We start from the raw sequence: 27,285 nt of genomic DNA on the forward strand, positions 1-27,285 counted from the left end.
AATCAAGTTCTTGTATGACAACTTTCACATTTGACAAGATATATTCACAAAATTTGGCACAGGCTATTTTCTAAGGCAACAATGTAATCTCCGAAAAAATTGTTCACATCCGATTACTGTAGCATATAGCTTCCATATTAGCTTCGGTACAGCCGAAGTTAACGTTTTTTCCCTGTTATATGTATGAATAGTATAAAATAAATAAAAATATAAAACGTGTCCAGCACATGAAAGTTTGAAATACGATTATTCTGCCTTACTGTTATTTCAGTTTTTGGTTTCTTAAAATATTCTGAGCGCATCAACCGGCTTTTCAGATTACGAGAAACGTTGACCACTTAGTCGATGTTGTAAAAAAATGTTTAAAATTTAGTTCCATTTCTTGATCGAGATGAGTTTTTTAAGTAACTGTAAACAACACAAAACGCACTTCTACGCCAAAACGTTTGGAGTGTGTATAACTTCAAAAATATAAAATTTTACTCTCAATTAAGTTGAGGAAATATGAATATGAAAAGAGGAAATATTCGTTACTTTATACAATTTTATAATCGGTTTGCAACATGTTGCGAGGGTATAAAAATTAAAATGAATCCAAATATTATTAATAACCTACAACTCTGTTCTTACATTTACGGCCAATTCATTAAATAATACTTGTTTCCCCCGGAGCTTTCTTTAATTGATGCCACAAACAAACAATGCAAAAGTTATACTTTCTCTTCTCAATGGCCTCATCATTGCAAACTTGTAGCGATCAGCGGACAACAACAAATACAGCCCAAGCAAATATTTAATTTGCTTCCATATCAGAATTTGCTGCTTGCGCTTGCGCTTTAAGGGATAGGTTGTAATTAATAATGTAGCTAATGTAGAACGTACTTACTAACAAACTAACCATCTATACTAGTGTTTTCAAAGAATGCCTGGAATTTTGTTGCGCGTACATTTATATGTAAGTGGCGAACTTCTCTGCGCCACCACAAAACACCACAAAGCGGCGTGAAAATAATATACAAAATAAATATTACAAATTGAAATGCTGCCAATGAGTATTCCTTTGTGAGCGATTGTGAAAGCCAGACACGTTGCGCCAGTACACTGGCACAGTTACCATTACCACTTCCTGTCCTATATGGAATCGTTTGCAGGCATACAGAGAAAGCGTGTGCGCAGCGACAGCTTGAGCCCATTCGGTCTGCGGGATGCACACCAGCAGCACATCAGGCAATCAGTAATGCAGACAATGTAGCCAAAAGTAAAGGCACACCATCCACTGTGGTCTACGTGCCGATATGTGAATTATGTAATTCGCCGCCTTGCAGCGCATCAAAATGATTCACATCACCGTGTATCTGCCTCTCCAACCACCGCCAACCGATCAATAGCGAAGAGAAATTTCGGCCCATTCGAATACCAAATGACGGCCGTTAACGCACTTAAGACGTCGCCACATTTTCCACGTACACAAAGCTGCTTATGCACATCTTATTGCCACTTCTTATTGGCGTATTTCAATGACCTTATTTGTGCGCTACAACAGCTTACTGTTCGGTTAGTTACAGAGCCTTGTTGCTCATACGCAGTGTTGGCGGGTATGTGATTTGGTGATTGACAGCGCGACGTGCGTGTAAACCGCAACTGTTTCTCTTACTGTGTATGTTTAGTATTGCTCAATTGAAATTCATCGGCGTGGTTAGCACGGTTGAAAGCGTGTGTTGCTGAAAACGCGAAAATGCCCGAGAAAATAGTGCACGGTCTTTGAAGAAGTAATGTACCACAAGCGGTATCAATGATTAATACAGAGGCATTTGTAATTTTATAAAAATATATCTGATTGAATAGAGCCCAGCCTTTTCAGTTCACATATAATATTTGGAAATATTTTGTTCTTCTTGTTTATTGTCGTAGACACCACTTACGCGGTTATAGTGGTTGCTCTCAAATTTTTTTTATAATTTAGTATGATATTAATGATCCAAAAAATAATATTGTTTTTTATTGATTTTTTTGTGTATTTTCTGGAAATTTATAAAATTGTGCGTGGTGAGTCACATTTGCTATCATTAATTAAATCAAAACGGTTCCCCCGGAGCGGTCGCTTGAATTTTCTGAATAGCCAGAAGTCACACGGAGCTTAATCAAGTAAATACAGTGGGGCTGGGGCACGATAGTGGTTAACAATTTGGCCATAACTCACGAAGAATCAATGTAGCATGCGACGTTGCATTATCGTGGAGCAAAAACCAAGAATTTTCGGCCCTTAACTCCGATCTGTTTTTACGAATTGCTTCGCGCCAATGACGTATAACACTCAAATAGTAATCCTTGTTGACAGTCGAAAGAAATTCGAAGTAATCGAAGAAAAACTGCTAACATAACCTTCATTTTTGAGCTGTGTGGCATTTTCGACTCACCTTTGACACGATATTCGGCCGAATGATAGTTTGTTTCCGGTGTGAAATACGTTTCATTACATGCTAATAGTCGGAAAGCATTATTTCACAGACGTTAACGTGACGCTGTGTGATTTTGGAATCAATCGTGCTTTCACGTTCCTTAGACTCAAATAATCTTTCAAAATGGTTTTCACTGATAAATAATTGAGGAATGCACCGCGACCTTGGGTCTATTGTGCCTTTTCACTTTTCACTTTTCACTATTCTTCCGATAGTCCAACGATGCCAGTTAAGTCTCTGACTGTTAACTGTCGATTTTCAAGCACTAATTCCTTTATTTTATTTCCGTGTTGATCATCAGTTAATGTTGATGGCCGCTCTGGATATAGTTCATCGTCAACGCGTTTCGACCCTCTTTGAATATTTTTGGTACCAATCAAGCACACTTGCTCACGACAAACAATTATCACCGAAGGCCTTTTCCAACATTCCAAACATTTCAACACCAGAAATTTGATTTCGCACACAAAATTTAATGGAACTCCTTTGTGAAAAATTTCACTTATCGTAAAAATTACTCAATGCACCTTTGTACTTCTGAAAGACAAGGGTATACTAAAAAATCTTGATTATTTTGCGTTGACATTTGGCAGACCGTCATATTAACCTAGAAGCGAAATTTAAATTAAAAAAGTCTGACTATTTTTTATCCACAGTGGTATATAAAAATTAACTCAACTGCCGCAGTAACCTGCTTGCCATGAAGTTTGAGACACACACAAAGAAATTCGGTGACCGTATGCAGTGTCTATGGTATATAAATGATTCGCGTGATGAACTAAGTCAACTTAGTTACGGTTAAGAGCTCATACTCGTACAGTCTTTCCTAGAGGTCTATCCACCAATTGAAAAAAAAACAATCGTTTCTTGGACTCACCCTAATAAGTACCTGGAAATTGTAAATAAAACGCAAAATATTGAATTATTCATTAATATTTATCTAGTCGCCTTGAAAGTGGTTCATCGATGGTATTCATTGTGTTTTTGGCTTTAAATTCGGTCACAATCGTGGCATTGTCATCGTGTAATGTCAATGAATTGTTCCTTCACAATTCAAGTCGTTTTCGATTCATGTTCTCACGTCAACGCCTCAATATTTCCAAATAGAACTCCTTATTGACCGTCTATCCCTCCGGAACAAATTCATGATGCACTAAACCACGAATATCGAAAAAACAAATCTCATTGATTTTAAGCGGTTTTGGCGTGTTTTTTTTGGTTTCGGCTTCATTTCGTTTCGTTTTTCCCCTCCATTCCAATGATTGTTTAATCCTTTGCATGTCAGACTCATAAGCCCATATATCATAAGCCGTTATAATGTTCTCCATAAATATTGGACCGGAATTCGCATGGTCAAACATGTCCAAAGAGACCTGTTTACGTTACTCCTTTTGAAAAAAATATAGCTTTATCAGGACGAGTCGAGCAGGAACGCATTTCATACCCAAAATATCCACCAAACTCATTCCAATTATCTTTAATATTTTCTTGACGATTTTCAAACACCATATCCTTCACTTTTTGCATTAGTTGAAGTGGACGAAGGTCGTCCAGAACGAGGCATATTTTCAACGATCTCGACCGTCTTTGAAGGCTTTGTATCATCCGTAGGCTTGTGTTTTTGATAAAACTGAATCACCGTAAGCCTTTTCCAACATTCGCAATGATTCCGCATACAAAATTTGGTTAGAAATACAAAATTCGAGACAAATTCTTTGTTCGATATTATTATTCATTGTAAAAATCTCAACGCGCTACTGAGTTGGACCGACTTAAGTAGGTCCTATAAATAAACTGGTTGACAGATCGCGCTCACATTTGGCAAAGTAATTTAGAACAGTCCTAGAAACATAACAAACTATAATATTTTGATGCATCATTTACCCCGGAATTTTGAATTACAATTTCGTGGTACTTTTTTGTAACTTTTTTTAAGAGCTTGATTTCTTTTTTAAAAAAAAACGCATAAAATTTGCAAAATCTCATCGGTTCTTTATTTGAAACGTTAGATTGGTTCATGACATTTACTTTTTGAAGATAATTTCATTTAAATGTTGACCGCGGCTGCGTCTTGGTCCATTCGGAAAGTCCAATTTTGGGCAACTTTTTCGAGCATTTCGGCCGGAATAGCCCGAATTTCTTCGGAAATGTTGTCTTCCAAAGCTGGAATAGTTGCTGGCTTATTTCTGTAGACTTTAGACTTGACGTAGCCCCACAAAAAATAGTCTAAAGGCGTTAAATCGCATGATCTTGGTGGCCAACTTACGGGTCCATTTCTTGAGATGAATTGTTCTCCGAAGTTTTCCCTCAAAATGGCCATAGAATCGCGAGCTGTGTGGCATGTAGCGCCATCTTGTTGAAACCACATGTCAACCAAGTTCAGTTCTTCCATTTTTGGCAACAAAAAGTTTGTTAGCATCGAACGATAGCGATCGCCATTCACCGTAACGTTGCGTCCAACAGCATCTTTGAAAAAATACGGTCCAATGATTCCACCAGCGTACAAACCACACCAAACAGTGCATTTTTCGGGATGCATGGGCAGTTGGCCACCAAGATCATGCGATTTAACGCCTTTAGACTATTTTTTGTGGGGCTACGTCAAGTCTAAAGTCTACAGAAATAAGCCAGCAACTATTCCAGCTTTGGAAGACAACATTTCCGAAGAAATTCGGGCTATTCCGGCCGAAATGCTCGAAAAAGTTGCCCAAAATTGGACTTTCCGAATGGACCACCTAAGACGCAGCCGCGGTCAACATTTAAATGAAATTATCTTCAAAAAGTAAATGTCATGAACCAATCTAACGTTTCAAATAAAGAACCGATGAGATTTTGCAAATTTTATGCGTTTTTTTTTAAAAAAAGTTATCAAGCTCTTAAAAAATCACCCGATATAAATCATAGGAAAGACAGTATAAGTTAACTAGCCAATTTATCCATTCAACTTGAAACTGAAATGGTTAAATGTGCGATTTCTTCCAGACGAATAGTAAGAAGTGCGGCCTACTAGGCGTGATTCAAAAAAAATTTAAAACTCAATTGGACTGGAACTAAATCTCACTTGATTTAAAAGCTTTAATGGTATTATCGAATAAATTACACATTACTAAATTAGAAACAATAAGTAAAGTTGTTGTTCTGGAAATCATTAGAAGAATTATTTAACTCAAATAATATGTCTATGTTTGTTTCTGAATGCTGTATTGTGAGCGAGATGTAAATAAAACCGATTGTTCTTAACAACTACACAAAAACATATACAATCGACTTTTCTAGTTTATAAAAATTTTAACAGCAAAAATGCTTACGATTTCTACATTTTTCTCTTTTCCTCACGCCCGCTCTACAACCTGATGACTCTGATGACCACACAAACAATATGCACTCGCATACGAAACCAATTGCAAACAACAAAAATTATCAACACCGTTGCAATGAAGGTAAAGTGGCCGATGCTGGCGAGCTTCATGCAGCACACTCCTCGTCCTTTGAGCGCTACAAGGCGCAACGTCGGAACAGTCGGCGCTACGGACATAAAATGTACAAGAAAAAATATAAGGATTACCTGCGTCATGCAACGATAGCCTCCTTGACAGCTAAAGCAATGACAACAGCAATTGACGCAGCAACAATAACAGCAGCGCCGCACATGTCGACAGGATTGCCGCCTATGGGAAATGCATTTGAAATGAGTGCTAAGCACACACTCAACTCGACACAGGCGAAGTTGACAAATGACAACTACACCGATTACTATCGGGAACAACAACAAACAAGAGAGAATATTGCTAACGCTAGAGAGCAAAAACATGCAGAAACGTTAAGAAAATATGCAAGGAAAATTGAAGCGGAAAAATCACGTGGATTACCAGCATCACCAATATTTGTTGTAGGCAATCAGAGCGCTGGTAAGTTGGCTACAAGCAGAGCGAACAGCGAACGGTCCACAGGTGGAGACACAAAACATTTCTACGAAGGGCAGGTAAACTATTACTTAGAGACGGCGGACGACGAGGGTATGCAGACTAAAGCAGCGTCGATGAAAAGCTACAAGCCAACTGGCGTCGAAGGAGAGGGTACGACTATTACTGAGGTAGCGCTGTCTAGAGAAGACGAAGAGCGTTTGCGTGCGCACGAACTCAGCATGGAGCACATGATAGCAGCGGACAATAATAACTGGTACCGACGTGTAAGCCCGGTGCTACGTAATGGCATTAAAGTCTACGGCAACGAAGACAAAGTGCAGCGCGAGAAAGCAGCCAGCCAACTACCGCATGTGCAGGAGCAACAGCATCATCAACACCTGCAGCGACAACACGCCGCAAAACAACATCAACATTATCACACACACCACGGAAAACATTGGAGTCATCATCATCGACTGCACACGCCACCATATCAGCATCGACAACAACACCACGACTCCCATCAACATAGAGGTGGCAGCGGTAATCATCACAAGCATCATCAAAATAGTAAACATTATCAATCAAGCGACAGACAGCTCCAGCAACAACATCCAACAGATTCCAAAGAACGAAAACTACATGATCCACCCTCACCACACGCCGCAGACACACAGGCGGCAGTGGAGTTGGGCATGGTGCAGACACCGATACCGCCACCCTCGTATACAAAACAACATCTAAAGCAAACTGAGCACGAGAGGGTGGAACAGGGAACGCTTCAACTGGGCCATCAAATCACAGAATTGGAGGAGTTGGAACGCTACTATGCCAAGTGGCCCCACTTGGCACGCGTACAGTTTCAGTTGTACGATGAACACTTCCGCGAGGACCACCCTGAACTTTATCCCGAACTAAAGGTCGGCGCTAGCGACTTGGCTGATGCTGCAGAAGACTACGACGATGATTATGAGAGCGCTGCCGAGTTGGAGGAAGCACAGAATAGTCATGATGAAGACGCAAACTTGCCGCCATACATTAAGAAGTACAACAGACGCAATAAGCAATTGCTGAATTTGCTTGAAGGCACTCTGCCGCCACCGACGCGTCTTCCACCTACTTTGGGGCGCAGTTGGTCTAGTTCGGTACTGCAGCCGGGACCGCATGCAAGCAGTCGAAGCGCAGGCGGTAGCAGTACTGCGGGTAGAATACGCATCGATGACGACTACCTAAAGGAGAAACGCAAGCGCTATCATAATCGTGATATCAGCAGCGCTGACAGTAGCAGCATTAGTGCAAGTAACAACAATAACCGCAAGGAGGACCGACATCACTATCAAGATTTATTTGCACAGCAACGACTGACGCAAATTGCTACTACCCAGACGACAGGGGAAACAACAGGTGTGTTGACAAAATCTGAGGCAATCTCCGCCAACCCAGATGTGAGCGGCAAGTCAGATGTAATCAGCACCTACAAAACGGCAGCACAATCAGACAACAAGCTGCCAGACGAGGATGTCAGCATTTCAGCCGACACAGACCTCGACGCTTATGCTGCCGACGATGGCGACATTGACTTTTGGCAAAAGGAAATCGAAAATAAATCGAATGCAAACGAATTGGCAGGAAGCGCACAAATGAGATGGCAAATCGAAAAATTAACAACACCCAACCCCGCGCACGCTGCCACAGTGTCGAGCGCACCAAAAGCAGCAATTTTTCGTTTGCCCTCATATCCGGCCATCGCTGGCAATTTCATCGGCAAGCCACGCAGTCGTAGCGCGCAATTCGCACCGAGCGGCGGCAGTCGTGGCAAACTAGCGTTTTTAGCGCCAGCCAGTAGTGAGCTCAATGGTAACAGATGGGGCAATATATATGGCCTAGGCGGTGAAAATGGTACAAGTGCTGCTGGTAATGTTGGAGTCAATGGTCTTGGCACACGCGGCAGTTACCACAAATCGTTGTCACGTTTCAGCGCTTACAAACCGAGTGTTTATAAAACGTTAACCGCTGCAGCAGCAGCCGCTTCAACCACGACGACGACTCCCAGAGCCAACGGTGATGATGGCATGAATGGTGACGACTCGGCAGCCACAACAACTACTGCGGTTGCGGCAACGCCGAGTGGCTTTGGTAGTGATGACGCTGATGGCGTAGAGGGGGGAGTGGCTAATGCCGTTATGGGACGTACTATTAGCTCGTTTGTCTACCACCGTGTGATTGATGCGTCACCGCGACAAGTGGGTACCGGTAATACGGGACGCAAGCAACGATTGCCATTTGTGGCTATCACTGATCGTCGGCTGGAGACCACAAAGAAGGCGCAGCTGGAACGACAGAAAGATTTCGAACAAAATCACTACCCAATGCCTTAAATTCACTGCACTTCAATGACTGCGGCAGCGAAAGAGACGTGGACGGAGACGACCCGGACAAGCAGCACAAAACAAACAAACACTCACACCAGGACCGAAACGCAAACGATAATAAAAAATGTTGACCAAGACGTTAATGAAGATGGAGATGTAGAAAGTAAAAAAGAAGAAAACGAAAATCGAAAATCGAAAACAGTAAATAGTATTAACAGAAGTTTAAGACAGGTGAGGAGTAAGTAAAGCTTACAGTGTTAAGCCATATCTGAACGAAACAAGCGCAACACCATTGCACCACCGCTACATACGCTGGCAGAGCAAGGCAAATGCCACCAAAGCAAACGGCTTGCGCAACTCCACGCACACACACAGCTGCAACAGAGCATTTAAACTATTTTCTTTTTTAAATTTTGTTAAATAGATTTCTCTTTCGCTTTTATTCCAACTATTCAAAAAGTATTCTTTGTTTAATCGAAACAATAATTGTTGCAGCTGCCTCAAAAGGACACGAACGCTCTGTAGTAAGCACTGACTAACGGCACGTTCTTTTGACCTTTTCTTTTTGCTACACTTCGTGTTTTTCTTGTTTTCCAATTCCTGGCGTTTGACTTTCAAAATTAGACTACAAACATAACAATATAATTAGCTCTTAAATTATTTGCTAGCATAAAATATATACATAAATACATATTTTACTACATATCAATACTCGTACATTCTGTGGGTATAGCAGTCGTATAATCATTTTAAATTTTACATAAAACAAACACAAAATCAACACAATGTTACACTAATATATGCAAGGACGCTGCAAGCAACATGCTCAAATGAAATATCGTTAGATCAAAATTAAAAGTTATGTGTCTCAACCTACCACGCTAAATCAGTCAGTAAAGTCTTGTTTGACAAACAGAAGTCCTTGGCTCAAATCAGATTTCTTTTTTTTTTGAAAAATTGGAACGGAAGAATATACTTATTATTCATTTCCACTACAAGACATGGACAACTACGACTTCGATATAAAACAAAATCGTAAATGAAATTGTTAAGCAGACTTCAAGATGAACCTTATAGTTTTTTAACTAAGTGGGATATACTATATTTCAAATCAATATTTTCCTCTTCTTTGCTGGCGGCAGTAGTTTTTCCTTTTTGGAGATTCCAAATGTAGCCAGGTCCTTCTCCATCTAGTCTTTACAACGGACTGAATGTCTTCCTCATCCTCTGCTTCCCCGTCGTCGCCGAATACTCTCAGAACTTGAGTGTTTTCATCCATTCGGACGGCATGCCATAGCCAACGTAGTCTCTTAATTCGCTGAACTTTGTCAATGTCGTCGTACATCTCGTTTCATCGACTGCGGTATTCGCCGTTGCCAATGCGCAAAGAACCATAAATCTTCCGCAAAATCTTTCTCTCGAACACTCGTAACGCCGTCTCATCAGATGTTGTCATCGTCCATGCCTCCGCACCATATTGCAAGACGGGAATTATAAGTGATTTATAGAATTTGGTCTTTGTTCGTCGAGAAAGGACATTAATTCTCAATTGCCTACTCAGTCCGAAGTAGCAGCTGTAGGTAAGAGTTATTCTGCGTTGGATTTCGAGACTCACGCTTTTGTTGGTGTTAATGCTGGTGCCAAGATAGACGAGGTTATCTCGCAGTGGGTGAAATTCTTCAGCTGCAAGGTACGCCTGTCGTAAGAGGCACCCATATGCACTATGTCTGTATTCTTGGCTTGCCTAGAAATTTCAGCATAGTCTTTGTTATAGACTTTGAATAAGATTACTTCTAATGATGAAACATTTGAAGTTCAAATGTCAACAGTCATTGAATTTGTTGGGTAGCAAAAACAACAAGGTCTGACCGGAGACTTAAGTCTGGTACCACGGGGTAGAGTTAGCCCTTGGACCTCGCTCCAATTTGCTCATTGGGTTTGGCCCTTTGGGGAGATTCGTGGTGGCTGTGGTTTAAACCTTAAGGCAGGTAGGATTGAAAAATTCAATTAAGTGTGGATTCGCATTGCGGCTGGTTGCCGGACCCATAGCAGAAGTTTTAGATCGGCATCGAACCTGACCAAGGTGGAAAAGGTATATCTTCCACCCGACCAATTGGAACCAAAAAATACGTGCAAAAGCATTTATTATTTATGACGCTGATCAGCGCATTGTATTGACCTATGTGCCTTTAAAAAGCACCGCGATATTAGGCCGTCGCTGGCAGATACTCACGAAATCACAACGATTGTTATCAACATTGATGTGGGAGCCAAGTCGCGAGTGCGACAATTGTGTGTTGTATAAAAAAAGATATTTCGTCTTGTTCTCTTTCACTACCAGACCCATTTTTATTCGCTTCTCTGTCCAACCTGGAGAAAGCAGAACTAACGGCGCGGTTGTTGAGGCCAGTGATGTCAATATCATCGGATCTGCAGTTCGAACTATTTTCTTTCAGGAGTGGATTGCAGAAGTTTGGTATCGAATTCGAATCTTTCACACAATACGCTCGATAAGACCTTATGTGGGAGTTGAGGAGGCTTATTCCACGGTAGTTGGCGCAGATTGTAGGGTCTCCGTTTTTTTGTGGATTGGGTTGAGAGTTAGCAATTTAACTACTTTTCTCAATACCACAAAAAAAATTTGAAAATATACTGACTGAATTCTGGACCGAAGTAGTATTTTCACATTGAAAATCAAATGATGGTGAACTGTTAACATACGATTTTTAAGATGCCCGTTCATTGGGATGAAATATGAAATTCTTCTCAACCAGCGACCTTGCGTTCTATATGAAACATGGAAGTAGCGATAATTTATATAATCTTACAAAATATATGAAAAAATATGGAAAAAATTTCCAAATATTCCTCGTCCCCTCATATAATTCCTTAGAGGATTGAAGACACACAAATTTTTGACAATATGCAATAGGTGTCATGAAGGACGGTATTTAAGTGCAGACAGTTTCATTGCTGCGAAGTCCGTGCCTTCCATACTTTGTCCTCGGATTCTCGTCTCGAAAGTATGAATAAATTAGTATAATTACAGCTTTTAACTCCTTAACACTATATCGTCCTAAACTATTTGGGGAAATATGCTGCTACAACAACAATTTTAATGCCCATGCTTTTATGATTTTCACAATTGCCTCACTTTCTCTTGTCACTCGACATTTATTTATCTCATAATAATCATGATAAAATCTGATATTTATTATGATCTGATTATTAGCTTGAATATGCCGTTATTGAGATTTAGATTGACAGCTCTGTAGCATACTTACATACACATACATACATATGCCTCCTAATATGATTTCCTTTGAATGCGCATTTATGCATCTCGTAGTCTGATGTATGTATGTAAATATATGATGCACATTTGTGAGTATAAGGGTTTCATAATCAATACTGGAGATAAGCCAACCACATCGGCTACACAAGTGGGTCTAACAAATGCGAGTGCATATACACATATTTGCCATAATGGACAACATCTATAGTTTATGTGAGAGCAAATAGGATGTGTACAAACGCATTAGAGTTAACATGAATTATTAAGTTTAGAAATTGACAACTAAATATTTAAGTAACGGTACATATAGACATGCATATGTCAAATGGCACATTCAAAAGTGGCTCTTCACAAGTTGCATCTTACAGATAATCACAATCATGTAGTAGGTTATTTATACAGTACTTATGCATGCGGTAACTAGATGTACATATATGTGGTAACTATATACAGTTAGAAATATGTATTTCTTTTCAAGTGACTGTTCCATTTCACACTTTGTATGCCCGGCTCGTAGCTTGTGCCAAGTCTTTTCTTTATTCCGTCTAAGAAATAAAATGATTTTCTTTATCAAACAATTTCACAAAGGCAAATGTAGTGATTTGTCATCTAATGGTGCATCTTGGGTGTAAAGTGGTATATAGTCCATGGACACTGTTTCGAAAGTCGAAGGGCACAGTATCTTCTTCAAAACATATTAAACCAAGTAACGCCAAAATTTAAAATACAGACTTTTGCATCTTGAACTAACCAAAGTGCACAATTGAATTATGATGAGCAGGAAATTAATTTTATATAAGGAAGATTAGGAAGGGCTTACTTGGGTGCAATAAGTTATCTTGTTTTAATCCACCCAAGATAGTGGGACATACAGACGCATTTCCATCTTAATAACGACAAAGTATCTACACACCATTATAATGGCCACCACAGTCAATATAGTCTAGAATTTGTCATCACAAGCGGGTCGGTGTTGAATTCAAAGTAAACGGCTCTGGTTTTGCTTATTTTCTCTACATGGATACTCCCTTCAATAAATACGACACAACTCTCAAAATGACCACATCAAATAATTTTAATTTTAGACAGCTATTTGCTGTGGAAGTACAATGTGGAAAAAAGGGGAAAGAAAAGCTAGCAATGCCTTACACTATACTTACACGTAAGCAGATGCTCGGCACAAGCTGCGGGCTTTCTCTCTCTCTCATGCTCTGGTGCTACACAGTGATTGTAAGATAAATTCTACTCCACGGTGGAGTAGTTGGTGCACAAGTTAATGAAAATCGAATGCAATAAGCCAGTGACCGAAATTGCTACGTGTGGTGCACGTCTGTCATTTGAAAATGTGATCGACATTGGCAAACCCTTGCATTATCTTTGAGAAGATCAAGACCAGAGCATGGCAAAAAGATCAAACCGCAACGTTCTGATCTTCCCTGCTGCAAAACTGCAAAAGTCATGTGTAAAACGGCAGATGAAAATTCGGACTAGCAGTCGATAGAAGGGACTCTAGAAATATGATTGGAATGTTCATTGGTCTAAGTTTGATGGCGGCACATGCCTACAGAATAAGGCTGACAGATCGAAAAGTATGCATGAAATGCAAGAGCAAGACACCAGAGAGGCAATGACTACATGAGACTACATGGCACTCTATCAGGTATCACCCAAACCAACCAGGACAAAATATATAGGGCGATATTCCACATTAACGAAGAAATGTTGCAAATTTCAATATCAATATAAAGCGTAATCCAATTAGAGGGTCGCACAGAAACAGCGAAACTTCAAACTTAATGGGAATTTTTATTATCATTTGAAAGAACATCCTTTGGCGCATGCCGCGTCTACATCGCAGATGATCCAGCCATTGAGTCCAATTTTCGATGACTCGTTCGAGCATTTTAACTGGTAACTTGCGAATGACACGCGTGATGTTTTGCTCTAAGGTCTAACGTCGGATCTTCTTGGAATTTTTCAAGAGCCCATAGAGCGAAACGATGTCGTTTGGGAACGCCGATCGGCTTAGTTCTTGCATTACCTGCGACCATAACCATAAGTTGAGCGAAGCGCGAGAAAAACATTCTTTGCAGAACGTGGATTTTAAAATAAGCACTTGTACTTGGATTAACCGTTAGTATTATGCTAGGCAAAACACTCATAATTTTGACTCTACCGCATTGTTTATATCAGAAAAGCATAATATGACGACTAATGATGTTTTGCGGATATTTGGCAAAGAGTGCAGTTGTCAATCTGCATTTAAATAATAATTAATCACTTTTGAAATATAAGTTCTTTGCATGCTAATTTTGAAATATGTATAGTATGAAACCAAGAGCAGTTGTGGTGACTAGTAACTCCCTCCAACAAGTTCTACTTTTACTAAACATCTGAATCGACTACTACATTCATAGACATACATACAGTACATGTATATGGCGGATATGTTGACTGAAAGGGTCCTGTGCATTCAGCTTTGAAAGTATTCGAAGCGATAGCAGATGAAGTAAGGGAATCAAAATATTTCTTCTACATTCTAAAGATATTTATAGAAGGAATTTGGGACTTGTGCGGACCCGAAAGGAATGCTTTTGGTGGGTATTGCCAAAAGTTAAGAGATTTCAGTTATTAAAGAGTTAACACTGCGGTAATAAATGTAAAAATGTTTTAAAGTTCACTTTATTTTAATTTATAGCATACCAAATGGAAATGAGTGAAATAAATAGGTTATTAGAAATTTCTCATATTTTTCCACAGTCTTTCGAAAGCTTTGGTTGATGATATTAAAGATGTAGAGTTTAAGTTTGAAAATTTTCACCTTTCAAGAAATAGTATTACCAATAGCTTGCTTCTAAGTTCAAATACAGATTGAGCTCACTTTGAAATATTGAATTTTGTGCTCAATATACATCAGAGACTAGCAGCTATTATCAAAATAACTAACAGTGAAGCAGAAAACGAGAGAAAATCCTACAAATGGCTAAACAAATTATATGAAAGCAAGTTTTGACAGGGCACTCGTGGTTTGGACTTCTACTTTAAGAGGGTATTCTTGTCTAGGATTTTGACAAAATCGATTTTTTTTTTGCAAAGTTTAGACTTTCAAAAATATGACCTTGGAAGGATTTTTCAAAATTCGACTTATTTTCGGAGATACAGCCGATTTTGTGACGTGGCGTCCGTGTTCACTAGAATTGTCTCCTAAACTTTAAACGCGTTTTTCTCAAAACTGACTTTTTCGGAACGATACCCACGATTTCTCAGGTTCTACTGGACCGATTTACTTGAAATTTTTATAGAGTCTTGTTTATAGGCTTGTCTATGGTTGGAACTAGACACATCCTCAAATTTTTATTTTTATTGTTTTTAAAAAATTCGAAATATTCAGAAAAAGTGATCCAAAAAAACTTTTTTTTTCAGGCAGTCGCCATTTTGTGAAAAAAATTTTTCCCCACTTTTCCGTAGTTCCGGCCATTGCGACATTATTCTAGATTAATAATCTTTTTTTTTTTTGGTTTCAGATAACTAGGAGGGTTGAAATCATGGGTATGGTCACGTGGAAATTTTTAGAGACCCCCCACTTCGTCAGCTCATAATTTTTGAAATTTTTTACTTTTCTTAGTTTTTAATTTTTTTCTTTACTCTTCTAAAATTAACAAATAACTAATAAAAAATGGTTGCTAAAGATATTAATTGCCTTTTTTTTACGACAATTAAATTTAAAAATTACCTGAAATTCATGCTTTTAGACCAGAATACCCTCTTAAGTTTTCACCTCAAAAGAAAATTAAGCTAAAAAGCAATAAAGGCAAAAAGTTTGGCAAAGATGCCATAATTACATGCGCAACATGAACGCCTCAATCAAGGTCTTGCTTACCGTCGGTGACATTTCATAAACAAACGAAAAGTCAACATTCTAATCTGTACACAATTTGACCACACAACTACATAGAAAAGTTTTTAGAATAATATTTCATATTTGCAAAGCGCTTTGACATTGTTAGTGTAACATTAGCTGTTAGGTTAAAGACGGGAAGGCGTTACGAAAACAGTTCATGGTTGCCCGGCGGCGGTTTTATATTACTAGATGTTCAGCTGAAATCGATTAAGCATCAGTGTCAATAAACTTCATAAACAGTAAATTAATTGCATTATTATCATATACTTACAAACGTGTTTGCATTTAATTACACACTCATATAGCCTAGTTAAAAAAAAAGAGACAAAACACCTACACACACACGCATAACATTTTATTTCCTATGAAATATTGCTTTGGTGTCTGCGCAAAGCGTTGGCAACCACGGCAACAAAAGCAATAAACCTATACAGCTACATAAACCACACGTTTACACATATTAATTGCATATTAAATATCAATTAAAGATTAAAAATATTCATTGCGCACAAAACAAAAATATAAATCATATTTTAACAATGGCAGCGCGTCGTGAACGCATGCCGCAGAACAAACGTTTTTATTGGAAAGTATTTTAAATTTTTTCAAAACGCATGCTTTCACAGAATTCACGTTGACAGCTAAACTTAAGCGTAAACTGCAGCGTAAGCGCAAAATAAAATAACTTTAATATAATATTTGACGCTTTATATTTATTGCGGAAATTTTAATTTTAAAATAATACAAGGTTTTAAAGCAAAATACTCCGCAAATAAAATATAAATATCTGCAAAAAAACAATTTACATGCACACATACATACATATAAGCGTATGTGTATATACATATACATATACATGTATTTGTAGAATTTGTTTTATGCTCATTACGGTAAACACAAGTGTAGATATGCGAGTAGTAATCTGTGCGACATATCATGAATACGTTTTTTGGACATTTGCGAGATAGTTGTGTCATTTGTGCTATTAGGTGCATTATCGATGGAACCTTTGCGTTATTTCGTTTGGTGTAATTCGGCAAAAACTTAAAAGCGCGTTTAATTTATGTAACATATCGATGCATAAGTAAGCCACATACATATGTATGTATTTGTGTGCAGCATACAAATGAAAAAAGTGTGTAAAAATTATGGATAAACCGAGCAGAAGCCATTATGTAAAATGTAAGCCATGGCTTTATGTTCACTTTAGTGCATTCATTGTATGTACGAGTATGTTATACATATTAATTAGTCATTATAAACTTATGTTAGCAACTTTTATGCGCAAAAAATATAATAAATATTAATACTAATAAGTGAAATATTGCTTTTTTGAACTCTTTTCTGTGTGAATTCATCTGCAATCCCAAAGGTAAGACTGCTCTATTAAATTTGTTTCTGCTGTTCATTTAAATTTTAGTCGTAAAAACTGCGCCCAACAGTATATAACGGGTAAAAAAATTTTCTGCATTATGATTAAGTATATCTTTAATTATATTCTGAAGAGGGTTTATCAAGGGGGTATTCTCATGTAATCACTTCGAAAAGCGATTTTTTTTATATTTTGACAGTAAAACCCATTGAAAACATGCTGTGAAAAATTCAGACCGAAATTCATAGTATTCGATAAGTTACAGCTCATAGTCGCCGACGTGTCGTAAGCGACTGTCTACCAGGCGCCATGACAAGTCTGCAGTCTTTTGAAACTTTAAACGCATTTTTCTCGAATCATCATTTTCTAAAACTTTCATGGTCCTAAAAATAAAAGTATACAACCGATTGCTTTAAAATTTACATATGTTCTTCTACTCATTTATAGTTATCGTGCCTACCAGAATTGTTTATTTTCGAAAATGTTTTCATATTTTTTTTAAACGATTTTGAACGAAAAAAAAACAAGATTTTCGTGACTTTTTTTGAAGTTCGACATTTTTTTTTAGAGAAATTGATTATATTTGGTAGGGTTAGCCGCAAAACTACTAAATAATCAATTAGATTTTTTGATTTTAGACAACATGAACAGCCGCTATCACCATGACCAGTGAACTTTTTTTTTGTTGGGGACTACTTTGATTTAAAAAAAAATATATTAAAAATGTAAAAAACGAAAAAAAAAATTTTTTTGTACATTTTAAAATACAAATAAAAATATATTAAAAAATTAAAATAATTGAATTTTGTTGTCGCATAAAAAAAATTTTCCTAAAAAGTGGTAAAATGTATGCGTTCACATAAGAGTACCCCCTTAAGTTTGTCACGAAGTTAGCAACATTTAGAAGGTGACGTCGGTGGCCTTATAGAATATAGTAGCCATGTCCGCCTGCCTGTCTCTATTTACGCGAACTAGTCTATCAGATCATGATATATATGTACATACATATATACAAGTATCTTATGTTTTGGTCAAAAACGATCACGAAATTTGGCACAGATTATTGCGCAAGGCAACGCTACAATCTCCAAACAAACTATTTAGATCGATTCACTAGGCATATAGCTGCTTAAACCAAAGAATCACATAGAATCAGGCATACGGTTATATTGTAACCTAAACTGAATATAAATTTAATAGATATTGTACCCGAAAAGCTTTCCATGACCAATAGATTCATAATTATCACAGTGGCCTTAAGGGGGTATTCTGGTCTAGAAGCATGAATTTCAGGTAATTTTTAAAGTGTCGTAAAAAAAGGCAATTAATATTGTCACTATCCATTTTTTATTAGTTATTTGTTAATTTTAGAAGAGTACAGAAAAAAAATAAAAACTAAAAAATTTCAAAAATTATGAGCTGACGAAGTGGGGGGTCTCTAAAAATTTCCACGTGACCATACCCATGATTTCAACCCTCCTAGTTATCTGAAACCAAAAAAAAAAAGATTATTAATCTAGAATAATGTCGCAATGGCCGGAACTACGGAAAAGTGGGAAACAATTTTTTTCACAAAATGGCGACTGCCTGAAAAAAGAAGTTTTTTTTGGATCACTTTTTCTGGCTATTTCGATTTTTTTTTAAATAATAAAAATAAAAATTTGGGGATGGGGTTCCAACCATAGACAAGCCTATAAAGAAGACTCTATAAAAATAACAAGTAAATCGGTCCAGCAGAACCTGAGAAATCGTGGGTATCGTTCCGAAAACGTCAGTTTTTCTGCCGGGTCAGAAAAATGCTTATATCTCCGAAAATAATTTGAATTCTTGAATAGTTAAACTTTGAAAATATAAAAAAAAAATCGAGTTTTTTAAATTTCTAGACCAGAATACCCCCTTAAGAAAAATGTACTTTAAAGGTGTTTAAAAGAAAGAAGAGATAAGTCAGATTCTACGATGTACTTACTTAGCAATAAGCACATTTTATAAATGTTGAGCAACACAAAGCTCTCTCTCTCGCAACTCTCTTCACCACTTTGAAATATCTTGAGAACAATATTTAGCTTTTGTCCGGAGTTATTCTTAATAAAAACCCTTTGATTTCGCAGCAGCCAATTATGTAAACGAAAAATCATTTATACAGCTACCTTATTATGATCGTTCAGTTTGAATGGCAGGTATATGATATAGTGGTCCGAAATCGGCCGTTCCAACAAATGAGCAGCTTGAGAAAAGTGCGTTACAAAAGTTCAGCTCGATATCTCAAAAACTGAGGTATTAGATCGTTTACATGCTAGTCAGATAAACGAACATGGCTTAATAGACTCAGCTCGTTACGCTGATTACTTATATATACTTGATGGGGTCTCTGACGTTTCCAGGCTACCCATATGTTACACACTTTATGGCAAACTTAATACACTCTGTTCAGGGTATAAAAAGAAAATGAAAAACAATACTTTTGAGAATAAGCAGCCATAAGCTAGTTGTGGCGGACTATCTTCAACTGCGTCCAATGTTCCAAACTGAAAGGTTCCACTTCGCAGGCGGGAATAATAAAACTACTCAACAAATCTGACGAAAAAAATTGCGACTGTTGTACTAAGACGTCTGTGGGGTATTCGATGTGTTTGATTAGGAATTTGGGTTGAAAAATTTTCAAACACGTACGACTATTTTTGTAATTTTAGTAAATGGTTGTCACGCAGTCGCAAAATGAATGTGAACAAATTAAAACACATTTATTCTTCTTCTTCTTCTTTGTTGGCGTAGACACCGCTTACGCGATTATAGCCGAGTAAACAACAGCGCGCCAGTCGTTTCTCTTTTCGCCACGTGGCGCCAATTCGATATTGCGAGCGAGGCCAGGTCCTTCTCCACCTGGTCCTTCCAACGGAATCGAGATTTTCCTCTTTCTCTGCTTCCCCCGGCGGGTACTGCGTCGAATACTTTCAGAGCTGGAGTGTTTTCGTCCATTCGGACAACATGACCTAGCCAGCGTAGTCGTTGCGTTACAAAAGTTTTTTTTTTTTCGCTGAACTATGTCAATGTCGTCATATATGTATCTCATACAGCTCATCGTTCCATCGAATGCGATATTCGCAGTGACCAACGCGCAAAGGACCATAAATCTTTCGCAGAATTTTCTCTCGAAAACTCGTAACGTCGACTCATCAGTTGTTGTCATCTTCCATGCCTCTTCACCATATAGCAGGACAGGAATTATGAGTGACTTATAAAGTTTGGTTTTTGTTCATCGAGAGAGAACTTTACTTCTCGATTGCCTACTCAGTCTGAAGTAGCACCTGTTGGTAAGAGTTATTCTGCGTTGGATTTCCAGGCTGCCATTGTTGGTGGTGCTTACAGTGGTTCCTAAATAGACGAAATTATCTACAACTTCGATGTTATGACTGTCAACAGTGACGAGAGAGCCAAGTCGCGAGCGCGACGACTGTTTGTTTGATGACCACGCCAACATCCATATTAAAATATAGCATAAATACACTCCTATCATATATCAACTAAAACACAAACGGTTTGAAATTGGATCACACCATGTTCTAGCTCCAGAATATCTTAAGCAATGATAACTACTCCTCCCTTTGGCACTAACCTTGTATATCTATAATAAGTACTAGATAAGAATGTCACGCTTGGCATAATTAGGTTATATGCCAAAAAATGGGATATTTCAATACTTATTTCGGACTATACTTCATGGTTTACTAATTTTCACATTTTTCATTAATTGAGGGACACATTTAGTACAGCAACCGAACGGCTGGCGAATTAAGTATTATCATTTTGACATTTTGCAACGAAAACCAAACCTAACACAATAAAGTTGCTTCATAATTTTAAATATTGGCGTGGTCAGGACCAAGTCCACAAAACCTGGACCACCTTTATTGAAAAGTCTGATGATGTGTGCTTAAAAAGCATAAGATACTAAAATATTTATGTGCTCAATGACTTATCAATTGACAGCACACCATTAAAGCACTTCAATAATAATTAAACGCACTCGAGCCAATTAAAGTTTCGCAACTCGTGCTTTAAAATGAGCCACTCGAAACACATTTAAATGTCATTAAATATTTAACTGTGCGAAGTCCTTACATATGTATGTATGTATATGCACGAGATTGAACAATATACTAATATATGCTGGCTATAAGCTTGCCACAAACAACGAGTATGCCACTTGTGCCACTTATATCACAGAGTTCTCCCAGCGACTTGCCAAATGGCCTCATGGTGCACGTTTTAGTTGTGCCCCCTAATTAAATTGCAATGTTTTGCAAATTGTATACAAATCCAAGCGTGTGAGTGCAGTTGTTCCTGCCTGATAAAGCGCTTATACATACATAAATTATTCGCAAGCTCTGTGGGTGTGGAAACGAAATCTAATAAAAGCAAATGAGCGGTAATGAATTGCAATGAAACGAATCGAATTAAAATACACGTGCAATAAATTTCGAAATATTCGCCTACACAAGCGTATGCAGTGACCGTATAAACAGTTATTCGTCTACGCTTATGTGAGTTTATTTGTATAACTAACTTGTGTTTTAACTAGTTGCATCCGTAGCAACATGTTGCACAATCATATTGCAACTTTGTTGAAAAACGTGTTTTTGCTAAGGAAGACACAGACGCAAGGGTAGTATTACTCTTTCGCGCTTTGCTCTCAAAAAAGAGCTTTTACTATAACGTTGCAATTTAGATAGATACGAGAGATTTTTGAGACTGTTGTGGTAAATAAAGCATAGAAAAAATATAATTAGCACAATAAATTTAAACATACTTGTAACTCTACCGTATATAACACGTATATTTAGTTTGGTAAGCATGTTGAGGGAAACACCAAATAACGTAAGAGTCACAGTTTGATGAGCAATGAGGCTTGTTTCCCACGCACGGGCTTGCTTAAGACAAAAATGCAAACCTTTCGAGATACATATGTGATCATTATTCTTCTTCTTTATTGGCGTAGACACCGCTTACGCGGATATAGGCAAGTTTACGACGATGGCTGTTGGGTTCTTTTCATTTAGTGTTTGGTTTTACGTGGCAGGTCCCAAACCCAGCGCACAACCCTGGGGAGAGATGATTCACCTTCTCACTTTAGCTTCAAACGGACAGTTTTTGCCTACCCAGAGAATACTTAGTTTCAGACCGGAAGTTGTGAGCTGCTTGAGCCACATGTAAAATAATCGTTTCTCACCACTCCCAAGCGAATGGCGCTCAGAGAACTTTCCTCTCTTGCGTGAACTTCTACACATGACTCTATCCTACAATAAATAATCATTGCATGATTAAAAAGTGACTGTTTGGTTCATGTTTGACGCGTTTGACGCAAGAACTTTTTTTCGAACAAAAATAAAAAGTTTGATAAAAATACGCTTTACATTTTTTTGTGGGCAAAGTACACATTGGGCATACTCAAACCATGAGCATGCTCTGATGAGCACAAAACAAACGCAGCAAAAAGGCACATTTTGCTCATATTGAGGTCTTGATTGGTGATAGTATACTTAAAAAATGTTCCATTAAATTATAACGACTCAAACTTTTTTTAAATACATATTTTTTTTTATTACATATTTCTTTTAATTTATTTAATGATTACATATCGACATACAATCTTAAGAAATCGTTAACAGGTCGACGTAACATATACTGTGCCCAAAAAATAAGGGGACATTTGAATTTAAACTGCGCACGTCGAAGGATTTGGAGAATTATTTTTGTTTTAGGTTGGTAGTACTGTCAGTCACATTTATGTCAAATTTCATGTCAAAATATTCATTAGTGTTTGAGATATGTGTCGTTTTGTGAGCTGCTAAAAGTGAGTTTTTCGTTTTTTGCGATGTCGAAATTTGTTGAGCAAAGAATTTGGATTAAATTTTGTTTACGGAATCAATTTTCTGCTGCGGATACGTTGAGGATGGTGCAGAAAGCCTTTGGTGATGAGGCTATGTCTAAAAAAAATGTTTACAAGTGGTATAGTGAGTTCCAAGCCGGCTGTGAACGTGTCGAAGACGACGAGCGTCCAGGCGACCATCAACCTCAACCGACGAAGCTCACATTCAACAAATCAAAGATTTGGTATTGAAAAACCGTCGATTAACAATTAGAGACCTTGCTGATGAAGTTGGCATATCGAAAGACTCAGTCAATACCATTTTGAAGGATGTTTTTGGCCTCAAGCGGGTCAAATCTCGACTGGTACCGAAAACATTGAATTTTTGGAAAAAAAGCGTCGCGTTGAAGTGTGTGAAACGATGTTTTCCGACTACCAGGGTGTCATGAAACGCATTATAACTGGCGATGAGACTTGGATCTATGCTTGCGACCCCGAAACATCCGATCAATCGAGCGAATATCGTGCCAAAAGAGAGACGAGACCAAAAATCGGGCCAAAGTCACTCAAAAATCAAGGTCATGTTGACTGTTTTCTTCGATTATCGTGTTGTTGTGCATTATGAATTCCTTCCAACCGGTCAAACAGTCAACAAGGAATATTATTTGAACGTTTAACGCGTCGTTTGCGTAACGCTATCCGCCTAAAAAGGCCGGAATTGTGGAAAGACAATACTTGGTTTTTACACCACGATAATGCACCATCCCATACTGCCCTCGTAATTCGTGATCATTTCGCCAAAAACTCAACCCATATCGTTCCACAACCACCGTATTCACCTGATCTGGCGCCGTGCGACTTCTGGCTGTTCACCAAGCTCAAAAGACCGCACTGGGGACACCGTTTTTATACGATAGAGGAGATTCAAGCCGCAGCGAAGACGGAACTGAAGGCCATCCCGGAAAGTGACTACAACCAGTGTTTCGAAGATTGGAAAATCCGTTGGCATAAGTGCATTGCATCGAGGGGATTACTTTGAAGGGGATGAAATTGATTTGGAAAAATAAATAAAGAATTTTCACAACAAATACAATGTCACCTTAGTTTTTGGGCACATTCTATATTTAAGTAAGTCACCTGCTAGTAATAATCCCGCAAATACTTGAAGTCTTAGAGGAAATAAACAACTTAACCCATTTTTTGCATTGGGTACAAAATGACCAGTAATGCATGAACTTTTGGTTGAAGTTAATTTGATTTTGCATTAGCATAATAAATTAAACTTAAATGAAATTAAATAGCAAGCGATTTCGACGCCCAAATGCTGTGGCAATGATTTGTTGCACAATGTGGCATAGAGATAGTGTGCTCACACAAATGTATCCAAATATATGTATGGCATATCGGATTTAATGCAATGTTTTTGTGCACTTGAAAAGCAATACTCCCAAGCATGCGAACAGCATCAACTGGTGCGATTTTTGCATATTTATTTATCATCGCTAGATATTGTAACATTACATACAGCATGTTCACTATTTGATCACATATTATATTTGTTTCTTTCTTTGCTAAAATAAACTTTTGAATAAAAAATACAAATATAAGTTGACTGAGTAGGCTTATAAAATGCCAGTTTGCCAGCGAAATTAACGAAAATATTCCTTTCATTTTCAGAAAATATTTATAAATATGGAAAAAGGCATGTGATCTATTAGTTGTATTTGTGAAAAAGTGTTGATTGCCGTAATATTGCGCTGCATTTCAAGTTTTTCATTTTATTCTATAATTAATTGTGGTGGAATCGTTAGATTTAAGTTTTCGTAAAACGTGAGTAATTTCCTTTGTTTTTATACTCTTACAACCGATTGCTACATATTAATATAGTTTTGTTCCCCTAACGGTTCTATGTACCACCTAAAACTAAGCTAAAAATTTCCACTTCGTAGATTCGGACCACTGCCACGAACACAAATCGCCATTAACCGAAAATATATAAATTGCAATAACTAAGCATTAAATTTAGATATAAAACTCTAATTCTGCATAGGCCATAACAGTAGCAAGCGCCATTTGTGGGCAAAAATTTTTGAAAAAGTGGACGTGGCCCCATCCTCTTACACGTTTGATGTACATATCTCCTAAGCCACTTAAGGGGGGAGCCTGCTTTAGAGGCTTCAAAAAATCGATTTTTTGAAAATTTTTTTGGGAAGGAAATAAATAAGTGATTAAAGCAAAATTTCTAGGGTTTATAGTTATATATTTAAACAACATTCAGAATTTTTTTTGATACGAAATCTTGGATAATCTGCCTTTTGGAAGCATTTGCCCGATGCATCTGGCTTGTGCATTTGTCGGACGGCGGGCAGGATGCAGGTCGCAATTTCTATTGGAAACAAAAAATGCAAAGAGATTCATATTTTTTTAATAATTTATCTTCTAGTTAAACTAAAAAAATTCCGAAAAAAATTGTAAAATTTTAGAAATTTTGTAAACAATTAAAAAAGAAGTGGGTTTTGACCAAAAAATTTTAATTTATATTGTTTAAAAATATATTCCAACTTGATTTTTCTTAGTTTAAATAGAAGATAATTTAATGCCAAAGGTAATAAACTTTGCCCTAATTCCATACGACGTTTAGTTTTTTTCTTCTATCCTGCCCGCCAATTACGAAAAATCGTAAAAATGAAAAACTGAGAAATCGCGCGTCAAAGTTTTCACTTTCTGCCCAATCGCTCATATATATCTGCTAGACGCTCGGTCACTATTTTTCTTCTAGCTTCGAAAGTATTTCAAATTCCCATCTAAAACTTTCGGAACATATTCTTAGATTATTGAAGTTATACTTCTTATACGAGTTCGGAAAAGGTTGCGATAGATTCAGGTTGCGCAACCTTGCTCAATATGAATCTACGCAACCTTGTCTGCGAAGATGTTCGAGCAGCAAGCGAAGCGGTGACAATCGGCGATCGCTTGTTCGTTTCTTTCTGCACAGCTCGGCTTTTCTACCAACAACACAATGGTGCCATGCTTATGCTGTTGTTTTTTTGTAGAACAATGTTTAAATTTTTGGTTGGTGAAATATTCAATTAAAAAATCAATTCTGTTGGGATTCGAACCTACGTACCTACGTGCTCGTCGTCACTTTTGAAGTGCTTACCACCAACACCACCATTGACACTTGAATTGCGTTGTCCTAATTATGGTTTGGTTTTGCATGAAAAAAATATACAATGGATCGCCGATTGTTACCTCTTTCCTTGCTGCTGCTGCGCATATGTATGTTTGTATGCTTGTTCATTATTGAAGTTATACTCCTATTTCTTTCCTTTGTCTTTCATTTCTGCGAACTCTCAAATACCCTTTGGCCGTTGAAAAATTAAGTCATACTTCAGTATTATTTCTGAGTTAGTCTTCATTTACATTTTTGGAAATCGACCCGCGATGACGAGGTATATCGTTTTATCTGACAGCGTGAGGTTTAAGAAGTTCATTTCTAATTTTGTCTTGTGGCATATTAGAAATGATGTTTCTTCGAAAATCGTTCGCTTACAACGGATAAAACGACTTCTGAGTGGTTATTTTAATGAATGAATTCCTTTTGGTTGAAATGCTCTGCGTTGGCCGTTGAAAAGTTTAGACTATACTTCTCAGGATCATTCATTTCTTCAAAGAAATTAATGACCTTTAGAAATATGCATATTTGCATTATTTCGTTGTCATTTCCATATTCGTAGAAATAGAATTTCTATGGCATAAGTTAAGTAATGGCCGCCGATTGTCACCCCTTGACAACAAACATGCTATTAAAATACGTTTGATCGTGAATACATATCGACGCAGATTTTTGCGAGAAGCACCAGAAAGTTGTGCAATTTATGATTTTTAGCTTTTGCCATCGTCGCGAAAAGACGACTTGTTGGCAAAGGCATTCTCGGGGAGTTAATAAATTATAATAAATTTATAAAATGTGAATTTAAGTTTTCTTTCATACAAAATGATATGCATTTCTTGGAATATCACTAAAAAGTATAACTTCATCCGCGCGTAGGGACTCCACGCACCTTTTTTTTAAAGAGATTTAAGCAAAAAAAAAAATCGATTTTTGAAGCTTC

The 27,285-nt window shown here is 37.6% G+C and overlaps 1 protein-coding gene and 1 pseudogene across 4 annotated transcripts in view; both read left to right on the forward strand.

Moving 5' to 3' along the window:
- Positions 1-27,285, forward strand: part of LOC126759960 (uncharacterized) — a 410,786-nt gene that overhangs the window by 102,202 nt on the left and 281,299 nt on the right. For 3 of the 4 annotated variants that reach the window (XM_050475240.1, XM_050475239.1, XM_050475241.1), the window contains exon 5: positions 5,900-17,254. In XM_050475240.1, the coding sequence (XP_050331197.1) occupies positions 5,900-8,742 (2,843 nt within the window). In that variant the 3' untranslated portion in view covers positions 8,743-17,254. Of the gene's footprint in view, positions 1-5,899; positions 17,255-27,285 lie in introns of those variants that run through there. The other variant, XR_007667129.1, reaches the window with a different exon arrangement.
- LOC126760837 (small nucleolar RNA U3) lies at positions 26,551-26,749 on the forward strand (annotated as a pseudogene).

This window comes from Bactrocera neohumeralis, chromosome 5 (assembly GCF_024586455.1).
Source record: "Bactrocera neohumeralis isolate Rockhampton chromosome 5, APGP_CSIRO_Bneo_wtdbg2-racon-allhic-juicebox.fasta_v2, whole genome shotgun sequence".
NCBI classification, from domain to species: domain Eukaryota; kingdom Metazoa; phylum Arthropoda; class Insecta; order Diptera; family Tephritidae; genus Bactrocera; species Bactrocera neohumeralis.